Source organism: Gigantopelta aegis, chromosome 6 (assembly GCF_016097555.1).
Source record: "Gigantopelta aegis isolate Gae_Host chromosome 6, Gae_host_genome, whole genome shotgun sequence".
NCBI classification, from domain to species: Eukaryota; Metazoa; Mollusca; class Gastropoda; order Neomphalida; family Peltospiridae; genus Gigantopelta; species Gigantopelta aegis.
In genome coordinates, this window is record NC_054704.1 from 4,338,047 (window position 1) to 4,354,282 (window position 16,236).

Sequence of the window (16,236 nt, forward strand, 5' to 3'; positions counted from 1 at the left end):
CTATAACAGGCAGCATGTGAGAGTGTTAGAGGAAACATAAATGGACACTACAGCTATAACAGGCAGCATGTGAGAGTGTTAGAGGAAACATAAATGACCACTACAGATATAACAGGCAGCATGCGAGAGTGTTAGGGAAACATAAATGACCACTACAGATATAACAGGCAGCATGCGAGAGTGTTAGAGGAAACATAAATGGACACTACAGCTATAACAGGCAGCATGCGAGAGTGTTAGAGGAAACATAAATGGACACTACAGCTATAACAGGCAGCATGTGAGAGTGTTAGAGGAAACATAAATGACCACTACAGATATAACAGGCAGCATGCGAGAGTGTTAGGGAAACATAAATGACCACTACAGCTATAACAGGCAGCATGCGAGAGTGTTAGAGGAAACATAAATGGACACTACAGCTATAACAGGCAGCATGCGAGAGTGTTAGAGGAAACATAAATGGACACTACAGCTATAACAGGCAGCATGTGAGAGTGTTAGAGGAAACATAAATGACCACTACAGCTATAACAGGCAGCATGCGAGAGTGTTAGAGGAAACATAAATGGACACTACAGCTATAACAGGCAGCATGCGAGAGTGTTAGAGGAAACATGAATGGACACTACAGCTATAACAGGCAGCAATAATGTGAGAGTGTTAGAGGAAACATAAATGGACACTACAGCTATAACAGGCAGCATGCGAGAGTGTTAGAGGAAACATGAATGACCACTACAGCTATAACAGGCAGCATGCGAGAGTGTTAGAGGAAACATGAATGACCACTACAGCTATAACAGGCAGCATGAATGACCACTACAGCTATAACAGGCAGCATGTGAGAGTGTTAGAGGAAACATGAATGACCACTACAGATATAACAGGCAGCATGCGAGAGTGTTAGAGGAAACATGAATGACCACTACAGATATAACAGGCAGCATGCGAGAGTGTTAGAGGAAACATGAATGACCACTACAGATATAACAGGCAGCATGCGAGAGTGTTAGAGGAAACATGAATGACCACTACAGCTATAACAGGCAGCATGCGAGAGTGTTAGAGGAAACATAAATGACCATACAGATATAACAGGCAGCATGAATGACCACTACAGCTATAACAGGCAGCATGTGAGAGTGTTAGAGGAAACATAAATGGACACTACAGCTATAACAGGCAGCATGTGAGAGTGTTAGAGGAAACATAAATGACCACTAGAGCTATAACAGGCAGCATGTGAGAGTGTTAGAGGAAACATAAATGGACACTACAGATATAACAGGCAGCATGTGAGAGTGTTAGAGGAAACATGAATGGACACTATAGCTATAACAGGCAGCATGTGAGAGTGTTAGAGGAAACATAAATGGACACTACAGCTATAACAGGCAGCATGCGAGAGTGTTAGAGGAAACATAAATGGACACTACAGCTATAACAGGCAGCATGCGAGAGTGTTAGAGGAAACATGAATGGACACTACAGCTATAACAGGCAGCATGCGAGAGTGTTAGAGGAAACATGAATGACCACTACAGATATAACAGGCAGCATGCGAGAGTGTTAGAGGAAACATGAATGGACACTGCAGCTATAACAGGCAGCATGTGAGAGTGTTAGAGGAAACATAAATGGACACTACAGCTATAACAGGCAGCATGCGAGAGTGTTAGAGGAAACATGAATGACCACTACAGCTATAACAGGCAGCATGCGAGAGTGTTAGAGGAAACATGAATGACCACTACAGCTATAACAGGCAGCATGAATGACCACTACAGCTATAACAGGCAGCATGTGAGAGTGTTAGAGGAAACATAAATGGACACTACAGCTATAACAGGCAGCATGTGAGAGTGTTAGAGGAAACATAAATGGACACTACAGCTATAACAGGCAGCATGTGAGAGTGTTAGAGGAAACATGAATGACCACTACAGATATAACAGGCAGCATGCGAGAGTGTTAGAGGAAACATGAATGACCACTACAGATATAACAGGCAGCATGCGAGAGTGTTAGAGGAAACATGAATGACCACTACAGATATAACAGGCAGCATGCGAGAGTGTTAGAGGAAACATGAATGACCACTACAGCTATAACAGGCAGCATGCGAGAGTGTTAGAGGAAACATAAATGACCATACAGATATAACAGGCAGCATGAATGACCACTACAGCTATAACAGGCAGCATGTGAGAGTGTTAGAGGAAACATAAATGGACACTACAGCTATAACAGGCAGCATGTGAGAGTGTTAGAGGAAACATAAATGACCACTAGAGCTATAACAGGCAGCATGTGAGAGTGTTAGAGGAAACATAAATGGACACTACAGATATAACAGGCAGCATGTGAGAGTGTTAGAGGAAACATGAATGGACACTATAGCTATAACAGGCAGCATGTGAGAGTGTTAGAGGAAACATAAATGGACACTACAGCTATAACAGGCAGCATGCGAGAGTGTTAGAGGAAACATGAATGACCACTACAGCTATAACAGGCAGCATGAATGACCACTACAGCTATAACAGGCAGCATGAATGACCACTACAGCTATAACAGGCAGCATGTGAGAGTGTTAGAGGAAACATAAATGACCACTACAGATATAACAGGCAGCATGTGAGAGTGTTAGAGGAAACATAAATGACCACTACAGCTATAACAGGCAGCATGTGAGAGTGTTAGAGGAAACATAAATGACCACTACAGCTATAACAGGCAGCATGTGAGAGTGTTAGAGGAAACATAAATGGACACTACAGCTATAACAGGCAGCATGTGAGAGTGTTAGAGGAAACATAAATGACCACTACAGCTATAACAGGCAGCATGTGAGAGTGTTAGAGGAAACATAAATGACCACTACAGCTATAACAGGCAGCATGTGAGAGTGTTAGAGGAAACATAAATGGACACTACAGCTATAACAGGCAGCATGTGAGAGTGTTAGAGGAAACATGAATGACCACTACAGCTATAACAGGCAGCATGCGAGAGTGTTAGAGGAAACATGAATGACCACTACAGCTATAACAGGCAGCATGCGAGAGTGTTAGAGGAAACATGAATGACCACTACAGCTATAACAGGCAGCATGCGAGAGTGTTAGAGGAAACATAAATGGACACTACAGATATAACAGGCAGCATGAATGACCACTACAGCTATAACAGGCAGCATGTGAGAGTGTTAGAGGAAACATAAATGACCACTACAGCTATAACAGGCAGCATGTGAGAGTGTTAGAGGAAACATAAATGACCACTACAGCTATAACAGGCAGCATGTGAGAGTGTTAGAGGAAACATAAATGACCACTACAGCTATAACAGGCAGCATGCGAGAGTGTTAGAGGAAACATAAATGGACACTACAGCTATAACAGGCAGCATGTGAGAGTGTTAGAGGAAACATAAATGACCACTACAGCTATAACAGGCAGCATGTGAGAGTGTTAGAGGAAACATAAATGGACACTACAGCTATAACAGGCAGCATGTGAGAGTGTTAGAGGAAACATGAATGACCACTACAGCTATAACAGGCAGCATGCGAGAGTGTTAGAGGAAACATGAATGACCACTACAGCTATAACAGGCAGCATGCGAGAGTGTTAGAGGAAACATGAATGACCACTACAGCTATAACAGGCAGCATGCGAGAGTGTTAGAGGAAACATAAATGGACACTACAGATATAACAGGCAGCATGAATGACCACTACAGCTATAACAGGCAGCATGTGAGAGTGTTAGAGGAAACATGAATGACCACTACAGCTATAACAGGCAGCATGCGAGAGTGTTAGAGGAAACATGAATGACCACTACAGCTATAACAGGCAGCATGCGAGAGTGTTAGAGGAAACATGAATGACCACTACAGATATAACAGGCAGCATGCGAGAGTGTTAGAGGAAACATAAATGGACACTACAGATATAACAGGCAGCATGAATGACCACTACAGCTATAACAGGCAGCATGTGAGAGTGTTAGAGGAAACATGAATGACCACTACAGCTATAACAGGCAGCATGAATGACCACTACAGCTATAACAGGCAGCATGCGAGAGTGTTAGAGGAAACATGAATGACCACTACAGATATAACAGGCAGCATGCGAGAGTGTTAGAGGAAACATAAATGACCACTACAGATATAACAGGCAGCATGTGAGAGTGTTAGAGGAAACATGAATGACCACTACAGCTATAACAGGCAGCATGAATGACCACTACAGCTATAACAGGCAGCATGCGAGAGTGTTAGAGGAAACATGAATGACCACTACAGATATAACAGGCAGCATGCGAGAGTGTTAGAGGAAACATAAATGACCACTACAGATATAACAGGCAGCATGCGAGAGTGTTAGAGGAAACATAAATGGACACTACAGATATAACAGGCAGCATGAATGACCACTACAGCTATAACAGGCAGCATGTGAGAGTGTTAGAGGAAACATGAATGACCACTACAGCTATAACAGGCAGCATGAATGACCACTACAGCTATAACAGGCAGCATGCGAGAGTGTTAGAGGAAACATGAATGACCACTACAGATATAACAGGCAGCATGCGAGAGTGTTAGAGGAAACATAAATGACCACTACAGATATAACAGGCAGCATGTGAGAGTGTTAGAGGAAACATGAATGACCACTACAGCTATAACAGGCAGCATGCGAGAGTGTTAGAGGAAACATAAATGACCACTACAGATATAACAGGCAGCATGTGAGAGTGTTAGAGGAAACATAAATGGACACTACAGCTATAACAGGCAGCATGTGAGAGTGTTAGAGGAAACATAAATGGACACTACAGCTATAACAGGCAGCATGTGAGAGTGTTAGAGGAAACATAAATGGACACTACAGCTATAACAGGCAGCATGTGAGAGTGTTAGAGGAAACATAAATGACCACTACAGATATAACAGGCAGCATGAATGACCACTACAGCTATAACAGGCAGCATGTGAGAGTGTTAGAGGAAACATGAATGACCACTACAGATATAACAGGCAGCATGAATGACCACTACAGCTATAACAGGCAGCATGTGAGAGTGTTAGAGGAAACATAAATGACCACTACAGATATAACAGGCAGCATGAATGACCACTACAGATATAACAGGCAGCATGTGAGAGTGTTAGAGGAAACATAAATGGACACTACAGCTATAACAGGCAGCATGTGAGAGTGTTAGAGGAAACATAAATGGACACTACAGCTATAACAGGCAGCATGCGAGAGTGTTAGAGGAAACATAAATGGACACTACAGCTATAACAGGCAGCATGTGAGAGTGTTAGAGGAAACATAAATGGACACTACAGCTATAACAGGCAGCATGTGAGAGTGTTAGTAGCAAGCAAGGAGACTGAAGACTGACTTTATTTTCTTCACATATTCTGTATTGTCCATGTTGACAGAACACAATGAAAACAGTTGTCCTCTAAACTGGGTGTATAACCCTGGGCTCTAATTCACTTAAGTCTTGCATGTTTGCGATCTCACAGTGCAGTGTAAAATTGCTTGTACAGACGATTACGACAGGTTTCACAAAAAATCATACATTTACATTTGCGTTGCGACTAGCACTCATACCTGTCATATGTTTACATGTAGTTGTCATCTAACGCATGCAGAAAATTACATGATGACGGTAGATGGATTAGTGTATGGACCAATGAAATGAAATGTGTGTACTTCGAATTTTATTAGTTGTATTGTTTATATAGTGATTTAGTCGTAAATGTACGTTTACATGCAAACTTTAGCTTACAATGTTTTGTACAATTGGTCCCTGACCTGTAAACCCAGTTGTGATTAACTCGGTAACAGAGAAATAGGTCAAACATTGATAACCCTCAGTATACCCAGTTGTGATTAACTCGGTAACAGAGAAATAGGTCAAACATTGATAACCCTCAGTATACCCAGTTGTGATTAACTCGGTAACAGAGAAATAGGTCAAACATTGATAACCCTCAGTATACCCAGTTGTGATTAACTCGGTAACAGAGAAATAGGTCAAACATTGATAACCCTCAGTAAACCCAGTTGTGATTAACTCGGTAACAGAGAAATAGGTCAAACATTGATAACCCTCAGTATACCCAGTTGTGATTAACTCGGTAACAGAGAAATAGGTCAAACATTGATAACCCTCAGTATACCCAGTTGTGATTAACTCGGTAACAGAGAAATAGGTCAAACATTGATAACCCTCAGTATACCCAGTTGTGATTAACTCGGTAACAGAGAAATAGGTCAAACATTGATAACCCTCAGTATACCCAGTTGTGATTAACTCGGTAACAGAGAAATAGGTCAAACATTGATAACCCTCAGTAAACCCAGTTGTGATTAACTCGGTAACAGAGAAATATACCCAGTTGTGATTAACTCGGTAACAGAGAAATAGGTCAAACATTGATAACCCTCAGTAAACCCAGTTGTGATTAACTCGGTAACAGAGAAATAGGTCAAACATTGATAACCCTCAGTATACCCAGTTGTGATTAACTCGGTAACAGAGAAATAGGTCAAACATTGATAACCCTCAGTATACCCAGTTGTGATTAACTCGGTAACAGAGAAATAGGTCAAACATTGATAACCCTCAGTATACCCAACTCGGTAACAGAGAAATAGGTCAAACATTGATAACCCTCAGTATACCCAGTTGTGATTAACTCGGTAACAGAGAAATAGGTCAAACATTGATAACCCTCAGTATACCCAGTGATGAGGTTTTCACTTTTAACCAATATTCAATGACTATGTTGAAAGCCATGCCACTGTTCTATTTTGTCTGCAGGAAATGACTGTATTGACAACTGTTATGTATGTGATCACAGTAAACGGAAGATATTTACCTATGGTTATTTCACCATCTTGTCCATAAAGAGGAACACAATGCCAATACACAGGATTCTTCTACTAGAGAAGCAGCAAGGAATCTTTTGTATAAACACTTTCCTATGGACATGTCAGTACATACCATAGCCTTTGATGTACCAATTGTGGGACACTGGTTGGGATGGGAAAAACCTAACACCATTGATCCCTATGTCCAGAGTATACCAACCAGCTTGTCACAACTAGTACTTACAATAAGGTCTTCTGATACCACTGTTTGCTAACTGTATTGTTTGACAGGTCTTTTACTCAGCTATCAGCTAGAAATATGCAGCCCCATCCCCCAAATTCGAATTCAGGATTTCCCAAGAAATCATGCTTAAACCAGAATTTGATATGAACACAAATATAGCCTTCAGTGAAGGGTTTTAAACATAAATCATCTGATACAGTAAAAAATTATTACAATTATTTAAACACAGAAAAAAGGAAAAATTATATTTTAACAAATTTTTATTTATTTATGGATCGCTAAAACCTATTATAATATTAATTAAAAAACAACTTAATTATTATTTATTTTTTTAACGACACATTTTAACTATGGTTATATGGTGTCAGAGATATGGTTAAGGACCACAGAGACAAAAAGCTAGAGATACCAAAAGGTGCACATGGATAAAGTTCTGCTACATAAAACTAAGACAACAAAGCAGCGATACAAAAAGACTCGACCAAGAAGCGCTACAGACGGAAAGCGTTTTTAATAAAACAAAATACCGCCACAAATTTGAGGAACTCGGAGGCGAACGAGCCGCCCGGTGACAAGAGTCCGACTGGAGGTGACATGACAGACGGTGTACGTGGTTCCGGGCCGACGTCAATCTGTCCGTACGAAAATACACATCAACCTCATCGCCAAAACGTTTGTTCAAACATATTTAAATATCAACCTCATCGCCAAAACGTTTATTCAAACATATTTAAATATCAACCTCACCGCCAAAACGTTTAATAGACGATTCAAACATATTTTAAATATCAACCTTATTGTCAAACCATTTTATTGAGGATTGAATCATATTTAAATATCAACCTCATCGCCAAACTGATTGATGTTTCTAACATATTTAAATATCAACCTCATCGATAAAGCGTTTGATTGAGGATTAAAACATTTAAATATCAATCTCATTGCCATGTTTGATTGATGATTCAAACATGGTATACTTACAAGGCCCTCTCCATAACTGCCATTAACTAAGGAAAATTACCGGCAAAACCAGACATCATGACTAAATGTGGTGACAAAATATGTTTAGTTATATGATTCTGTTAGCACATGAATCTGCACTGATCAATGCATACTTAAATATTTATAATATAAAAAACATCCTACTGTAGTCATTAATAGGGCTCACCCTGTCAAAAGTCAACTGCTCATTAAAAAAACAAAATCCTACACAATTTATAGCATTTGGTTAGTAAATCAACTCTGTATAGAATATTTATCCATCCTTATCTATTTAACTGAAAATAATGATACAGATCTCTGAAATTGGAAAGTTTGTTATGTTATACCACAAATATTTCAAGTAATCCATTTCATTTAGTATAACCCATTAAAACCATGCATATGACGTCCCAACTTTAACATGCAAATAAAAAGAATGAGTCACAATTTTCAGAGTCGAGAAATGTAATGCCCTATATAATGACATGAAATAACTCTTGTCCGTAGATGGCGGTGCACCTACATCTAGTCTCATCTTCTTGGCTGGCTGTGCTCCGTCGGTGAAGAGGGACAGACTTGATGTCGGGGGTTTCACATCAGACTCAGCCTTCCTCTTGAGGCCTTCATCGTGGTTCCGCTCCACTGAGTCCTGTCTGAAGAGCGGCGAGCCGAGTCCGTGTCTCACCGACATCACGTCCACTTCGGTGAGCTCCGAGTCAAACGTCTGGGTCTCCATCGACGTCCCGACCGACGTACTGACCGATGTCCTGACCGACAGGGTGCGCTTGTCCTCCTCATCAAACATCTCATCCTGAACAGGGACAAAAATAAAAACCTCATAAATGAAAAAATATACTTCATAACACTGACCTCCCAAGAAGTCCAAACTTAAAGGCATACTGTCACAGATTTAAAAACCTTATTTCTCTAAAAATGGATAATAAATGATCATTACATTAATATTTGGAAACCAAATCTAGCTATCACATCACCTTAACTGAACTACGATGGAGTGAAATCCATGTCAACCCTGTTGACAATATTAGTTTTTGAATTATAGACCATTGCCATAATTCAATAATTTTTTTACAAAATATCATGAATAAGAGGAGTATGGTGGCTATGGAGATGGTTGAATAAAGTACATTTAAGGACAAATCAAATTTATATATTTTTAGGTAATACTTTGTTAGGCCATTTAACAGGTCAGTGGTCTGTGACTATATGCCTTTAAAAAGCATTCTGAGAGTACTTCCAAAGCAATACGTCCCCTACAGAAATGGATAAACTGTCATGAATGTTACACTTGATCTGTAACAGTACATGATGAAGCTATATACAAAATTTTATCTCAATATCTTCAGTCATTGCAAAAAAAAAGTCTTGAAAACTAATTTCTATATCTCATAAAATCAAGGGCCATAACTAAAAACTTGATAAATTCCCATGAAAGTTAAACTTGATAAATTCCCATGAAAGTTAAACTTGATAAATTACCATGAAAGTTAAACTTGATAAATTACCATGAAAGTTAAACTTGATAAATTCCCATGAAAGTTAAACTTGATCCATAACAGAACATGAAGCTATACACAAAATTAAAAGTCAATATCTAGAGACAATGTGAAAAATACATCCGGAAAACTGTATATGGAACAGATGGATAGACAGACATACAGACAGACAGACAGGAGGACGGAAACAAAACCTCTGGACCCATATTCACAAAATATCGTAAGTCTAGTTTTACACGTAAACGTAAATCTACGACTGAAGAGCTATTCACGAAACAACGAAAACGTAAGTTACGTGTAAAGTTGGACGTAAATATAAGAGTGCCTCAGGTTGCAACTAACGCTGCTCGTAAGTTGTGTACATATAATAAATCAAGCACGATCGCCGTTATTTACTATTATTTACGGAAACTAGCAGTATTTCCAATAAATGAAGCAGTTTGCGATGGCGAACGCCCACGGATTGAATATATTTTTGTTCGTGATCGAACGAAATGTTTTCGACTCGGCCAATTTCTCCTGAGTTATCTTTTCCTTTTTAAGAAATGTCCTCAAGTTCGTACCAAAACGCGAATACCCACCAATACCAAAATGCCATGGTTCACTGTTCGCAATGTTATTGTTAGCAGACGACAAACAAAATTGCGTTTTGCGCATTTGTTATTTACCCGGTAGCCATCGTTTCTAATGTGTTTTTATTAATTACTCCAGTGAGAGTGTTAAATCATAGATTTACGTCCAACTAAGTTACGTTTACATTTACGACCATCTTTGAGAATAAGGTGCTTCTTGCACGTAAACGTAAATCTACGGCAGACGTAAGTGCTAGTCGTAGACGTAAATTTACACTTTTTTGTGAATATGGGTCCTGGTTGGCCTGGTAGGGGACTGAAAAATAACATACTGAAACAATATTACCTCAGTTTTTTGTGGAATAACCGAAGGATTGAGCATTGTTGTTTTGTCACGAAGATTCAAAACCATCACAGTCTGTAACAAAAGAAAAATATCACACATTTCACTATACAATGTTAATCTGTTCATAGCAGGATATATAATATCATACAATGTTTTGGATATTCTAACATGTTTAATCATATAGATGCAGCATTTAAATAAATAAAAATAAAACAAAAGTCATGTACTTTTACTTAAGAGTAAAGAAATACACAATACTGTGTGAAGCCTGAGATTTTTAATAAAAGTGACACTCGAAGTAATAAAAGTGAGACTAACCTCTGGGATGGGGAGACACTCTAACCTCTGGGATGGGGAGACAGGAGGGTTGAGCTCGACTGTACAGCGTGAAGTAATAAAAGTGAGACTCTCACATCTGGAATGGGGAGGCCTGAGGGTCGAGTTCGACCGTACAGCGTGAAGTAATAAAAGTGAGACTCTAACCTCTGGAATGGGGAGACAGGAGGGTTGAGCTCGACTGTACAGCGTGAAGTAATAAAAGTGAGACTCTAACCTCTGGGATGGGGAGACAGGAGGGTCGAGTCTGACCGTACAGCGTGAAGTAATAAAAGTGAGACTCTAACCTCTGGGAATGGGGAGACAGGAGGGTCGAGTCTGACCGTACAGCGTGAAGTAATAAAAGTGAGACTCTAACCTCTGGGATGGGGAGACAGGAGGGTCGAGTCTGACCGTACAGCGTGAAGTAATAAAAGTGAGACTCTAACCTCTGGGATGGGGAGACCGGAAGTAATAAAAGTGAGACTCTAACCTCTGGGATGGGGAGACCGGAGGGTCGAGTTAGACTGTACAGCGTGAAGTAATAAAAGTGAGACTCTATCCTCTGGAATGGGGAGACAGGAGGGTTGAGTTCGACCGTACAGCGTGAAGTAATAAAAGTGAGACTCTAACCTCTGGAATGGGGAGATGGGAGGGTCGAGTTCGACCATACAGCGTGAAGTAATAAAAGTGAGACTCTAACCTCTGGGATGGGGAGACAGGAGGGTCGAGTTCGACCGTACAGCGTGAAGTAAAGATCTGTGACACCACATCTCAACCGACTGTCGTACGAGAATCCAGAACTGAAAAATAAACAAATTACAAGTTATAATAAATAGGTTTCTCCTGTCTTGGACAGAACTCTCTGGCAAAGTCAGAGGTTGTGTCCATGACAGGTGTGCTTGAACATTTCTCTGATGGAAGCATGCCAAAAATTACACCCCTGTTTTCATAAAGCTAGAAATGCTGTGTTTGCACACCTACAATTCATAATATTCTTGGAGAAGCATGCCTCTGAACTCCCTATAACACGTTCAGACCCATTGATCCCTCAAATTTCCATCCCACACTGACAATGCACCTTGCCCCCTTTCAAATACACTTCATGGGCCCTGATACATGTATCATTCTTTCATCATGTGATCACTTTTAGGTACAATTTCTAATGTAAAAGTGATTATAATAACTTGGTAAAAAGGGGTATGTCTGTTCAGTTTTGTATTTGTGCTTTATATCATGTACAGAGGCCACTGAAGAGGGGGGATCACAGGGAATTCGCCTCCCCCTTTTCATAAAGCTAGAAATGCTGTATTTGCACAACTAATAACACGACATGTTATGTACACACAGGGACAGCATACCCAAGTATGCAGTTTTTTTAAAGAGTAGATGTTGTATGTTGCCAGGAGACAAAATACCTAGAAAGACACCACTTCAATTTTAAAAAAATAAAGATCTCACTACAGGGGAATTTTAATAAAGGCAGTCTTCCCAGATAGCATGGTGAAAAAATCAGTCAGAATGCCATTCTAACCATGCTGCTGTCACTCACTTGAGAACACCCCTAGTTATACACACAGAATTGACTCTGAATGCATTTGCAGGCCTTCTCCCATACCCCAGCCATGTGCCACCTGGACACAAACATGAAACATCTTACTTCATAAGCGTCCACAGCCGTTCCACCAGGGCACTGTTGTGAAGGGAAGAATGTTCATTCTTCTTAAATGGTGGATTTTCAATCAGGCAGCTCAGAGCTGTATACCTGCATGTTAAAACAAAAACACGATAACAGAACACACAAACACTGTAATTACATCTGAATAATCGAAAAACAACAAACTACGCACACTTTTTAAAAATATAAATCTAATAATTGTGAATATTTTGTAACCACATTATGTAGTAAATTTAGCAAAAGCATCCTAAACACGAAATCACTACGTGTAATTGGTTAATATCATAATTTTTTTTATGAAATACTATTCCTAACAAGGTATAAATAAAATAGTCTTTCTAACGAAGTATAAATGAAATACTCTTTCTAACGAAATAAAAAGGAAATACTCTTTTTCTAACGAACTATAAATTAAGAAAATACTCTACCTAACGAAGTGATCTGGATCAGTTTCTATGATGTCCAACAACCATAGTAGTGAATCAGAATTACTTTCAGCTGCAAAAGAAATATAAACATGATTTTAGACTATTATGCATTTACAATCAAGCTATATATAAAACCAAAAATATAAGATAACTGTGCAAGGGCTGTAAATATGTTTGAATTGAAGAAAAGACATTTAACTTGTTTATTAACCTAGTTTTTAAGGATATGTAAGAAATAACACTACTCTTTCACTTAATGAAAGACAAATAGCATGTAATAGCCACTAATGTACTATTCTCTGTATAACACTGTACTGTAATGGCCGCTAATGTACTATTCTCTGTATAACACTGTACTGTGATGGCCGCTAATGTACTATTCTCTGTACAACACTGTACTGTAATGGCTACTAATGTACTATTCTCTGTATAATACTAATGTACTATTCTCTGTATAACACTGTACTGTAATGGCCGCTAATGTACTATTCTCTGTACAACACTGTACTGTAATGGCCGCTAATGTACTATTCTCTGTACAACACTGTACTGTAATGGCCGCTAATGTACTATTCTCTGTACAACACTGTACTGTAATGGCCGCTAATGTACTATTCTCTGTACAACACTGTACTGTAATGGCCGCTAATGTACTATTCTCTGTACAACACTGTACTGTAATGGCCGCTAATGTACTATTCTCTGTATAACACTACTGTAATGGTCGCTATGTACTATTCTCTGTATAACACTGTACTGTAATGGCCGCTAATGTACTATTCTCTGTATAACACTGTACTGTAATGGCCGCTAATGTACTATTCTCTGTATAACACTGTACTATCATGGCCGCTAATGTACTATTCTCTGTATAACACTGTACTGTAATGGCCGCTAATGTACTATTCTCTGTATAACACTGTACTGTAATGGCCGCTAATGTACTATTCTCTGTATAACACTACTGTAATGGCCACTAATGTACTATTCTCTGTATAACACTGTACTGTAATGGCCGCTAATGTACTATTCTCTGTATAACACTACTGTAATGGCCGCTAATGTACTATTCTCTGTATAATACTGTACTGTAATGGCCGCTAATGTACTATTCTCTGTATAACACTGTACTGTAATGGCCGCTAATGTACTATTCTCTGTATAACACTGTACTGTAATGGCCGCTAATGTACTATTCTCTGTATAACACTGTACTGTAATGGCCGCTAATGTACTATTCTCTGTACAACACTGTACTGTAATGGCCGCTAATGTACTATTCTCTGTACAACACTGTACTGTAATGGCCGCTAATGTACTATTCTCTGTACAACACTGTACTGTAATGGCCGCTAATGTACTATTCTCTGTATAACACTGTACTGTAATGGCCGCTAATGTACTATTCTCTGTATAACACTGTACTGTAATGGCCGCTAATGTACTATTATCTGTATAACTGTATAACACTGTACTGTAACACAGATAACTGTCTCACATTTAATAAAGTCCACCATGGCCTCCAAGGCTGCGAGTCGGACATCTCGGAAAATACCGTAACGAGCGTAACTCTTAAAGAGATCCAGTTCACTCGGCAAGTGTCCAAACTTCTGCAGCTGTCGAATAATCTTTAGACAGCTGAAAAGAAACAAAATTGTATATGTTAGCACTTTGAACCTTGCATGCTTTCCGATACAAACTAGGGTGCAAACCAAGAAGTGAAAGAGCTGATCACAACATAATAACAGTAAAGTTTAATGTCAAATTTACAATAAATAAAAACTATACACTAAATATTCAATGACTATTTGCGTCCATGAAGGAGATATTTTTAAAACAAAAATCAGATTGTTGAATGAAATAAAAAAAGATTATGTGACAGACTGTCAAAAGCAAGGTAACAACTTCTTCAGATTGTAATGTATTATCAGCAAGTATTCTGAGAGTACCGCTAAAGTAATACATGTTCCCTACTGAGCTGAACAACTTTTCATATCGCCTAACTTCAAGAGCCATAACTCTGTCAAAAATGGGTAAATTGCCAAGAAAGTCGAACTTGATCTGTAGCAGACATGATAAAGCTATACACAAAATTTCAGCTAAATATCTCAATGCATTATGAAAAAAGCACCTGGAAACTATATGTGGGAAGGACAGCGATGAAAACTATAGTCCCCTCCAGTTGGACCGGTAGGGGACTAACAATATTATTTTACTAGACTATAGTAGACAAAGTTTATATCAGTGCGTACCTCACAGTAACAGTGTGCCGATAACATGGTAACAACTTCTCCAGGTTGAGATATCTCGTCACTTCCTCCAGGATGAGTCGCGTGTCAGCACTCAGACTGTCTGTCATCAGGTTCTGACTGGAAACACAACAAACACAAAATCAATATTCAATGTGTTCCCACTCACAATGTACATTCAGTTTGTACTGATTTATGATCTACGGTAAACTGCCAACAAATAAACATCCAACTGACGATAGTGTACTATCACTGAGAGACCAGTGATATTCCTCTCACCCAACTATCAGATATAATGTATCTAAATATACCACCACAGAATAGGTGAACTGTCAAAAGTATCGGACATCCAACAGCTGATAATTCATTATTCAATTAAAAAACCTTTACTTTATGAAACGTAATTCAATTAACAAGTTGTGTTGTCATTAAAAAACCTTTACTTTATGAAACGTAATTCAATTAACAAGTTGTGTTGTCATTAAAAAACCTTTACTTTATGAATAACAAGTTGTGTTGTCATTAAAAAACCTTTTCTTTATGAAAAGTAATTCAAATGACAAGTTGTGTTGTCATTAAAAAACCTTTATTTTATGAAACGTAATTCAATTAACAAGTTGAGTTGTCATTAAAAAACCTTTACTTTATGAATAACAAGTTGTGTTGTCATTAAAAAACCTTTACTTTATGAAACGTAATTCAATTAACAAGTTGTGTTGTCATTAAAAAACCTTTACTTTATGAAACATAATTCAATTAACAAGTTGTGTTGTCATTAAAAAACCTTTATTTTATGAAACATAATTCAATTAACAAGTTGTGTTGTCATTAAAAAACCTTTACTTTATGAAACGTAATTCAAATAACAAGTTGAGTTGTCATTAAAAAACCTTTAATTTATCAAAAGTAATTCAAATAACAAGTTGTGTTGTCATTAAAAAACCTTTACTTTATGAAACATAATTCAATTAACAAGTTGTGTTGTCATTAAAAAACCTTT

The 16,236-nt window shown here is 38.6% G+C and overlaps 1 protein-coding gene across 2 annotated transcripts in view; it reads right to left on the reverse strand.

Annotated features, from left to right (window-relative positions):
- LOC121374879 (transcription initiation factor TFIID subunit 2-like) overlaps positions 1-16,236 on the reverse strand; it is a 66,389-nt gene that overhangs the window by 4,743 nt on the left and 45,410 nt on the right. The window contains exons 23-30 of one of the 2 annotated variants that reach the window (XM_041501996.1): positions 15,240-15,356; positions 14,486-14,625; positions 12,988-13,057; positions 12,542-12,646; positions 11,585-11,684; positions 10,567-10,638; positions 8,658-8,945; positions 7,681-7,785 (exon numbers count right to left, since the gene is read on the reverse strand). In XM_041501996.1, coding sequence (XP_041357930.1) covers positions 7,681-7,785; positions 8,658-8,945; positions 10,567-10,638; positions 11,585-11,684; positions 12,542-12,646; positions 12,988-13,057; positions 14,486-14,625; positions 15,240-15,356 — 997 coding nt within the window. The remainder of the gene's footprint in view (positions 1-7,680; positions 7,786-8,657; positions 8,946-10,566; positions 10,639-11,584; positions 11,685-12,541; positions 12,647-12,987; positions 13,058-14,485; positions 14,626-15,239; positions 15,357-16,236) is intronic. The other variant, XM_041501997.1, reaches the window with a different exon arrangement.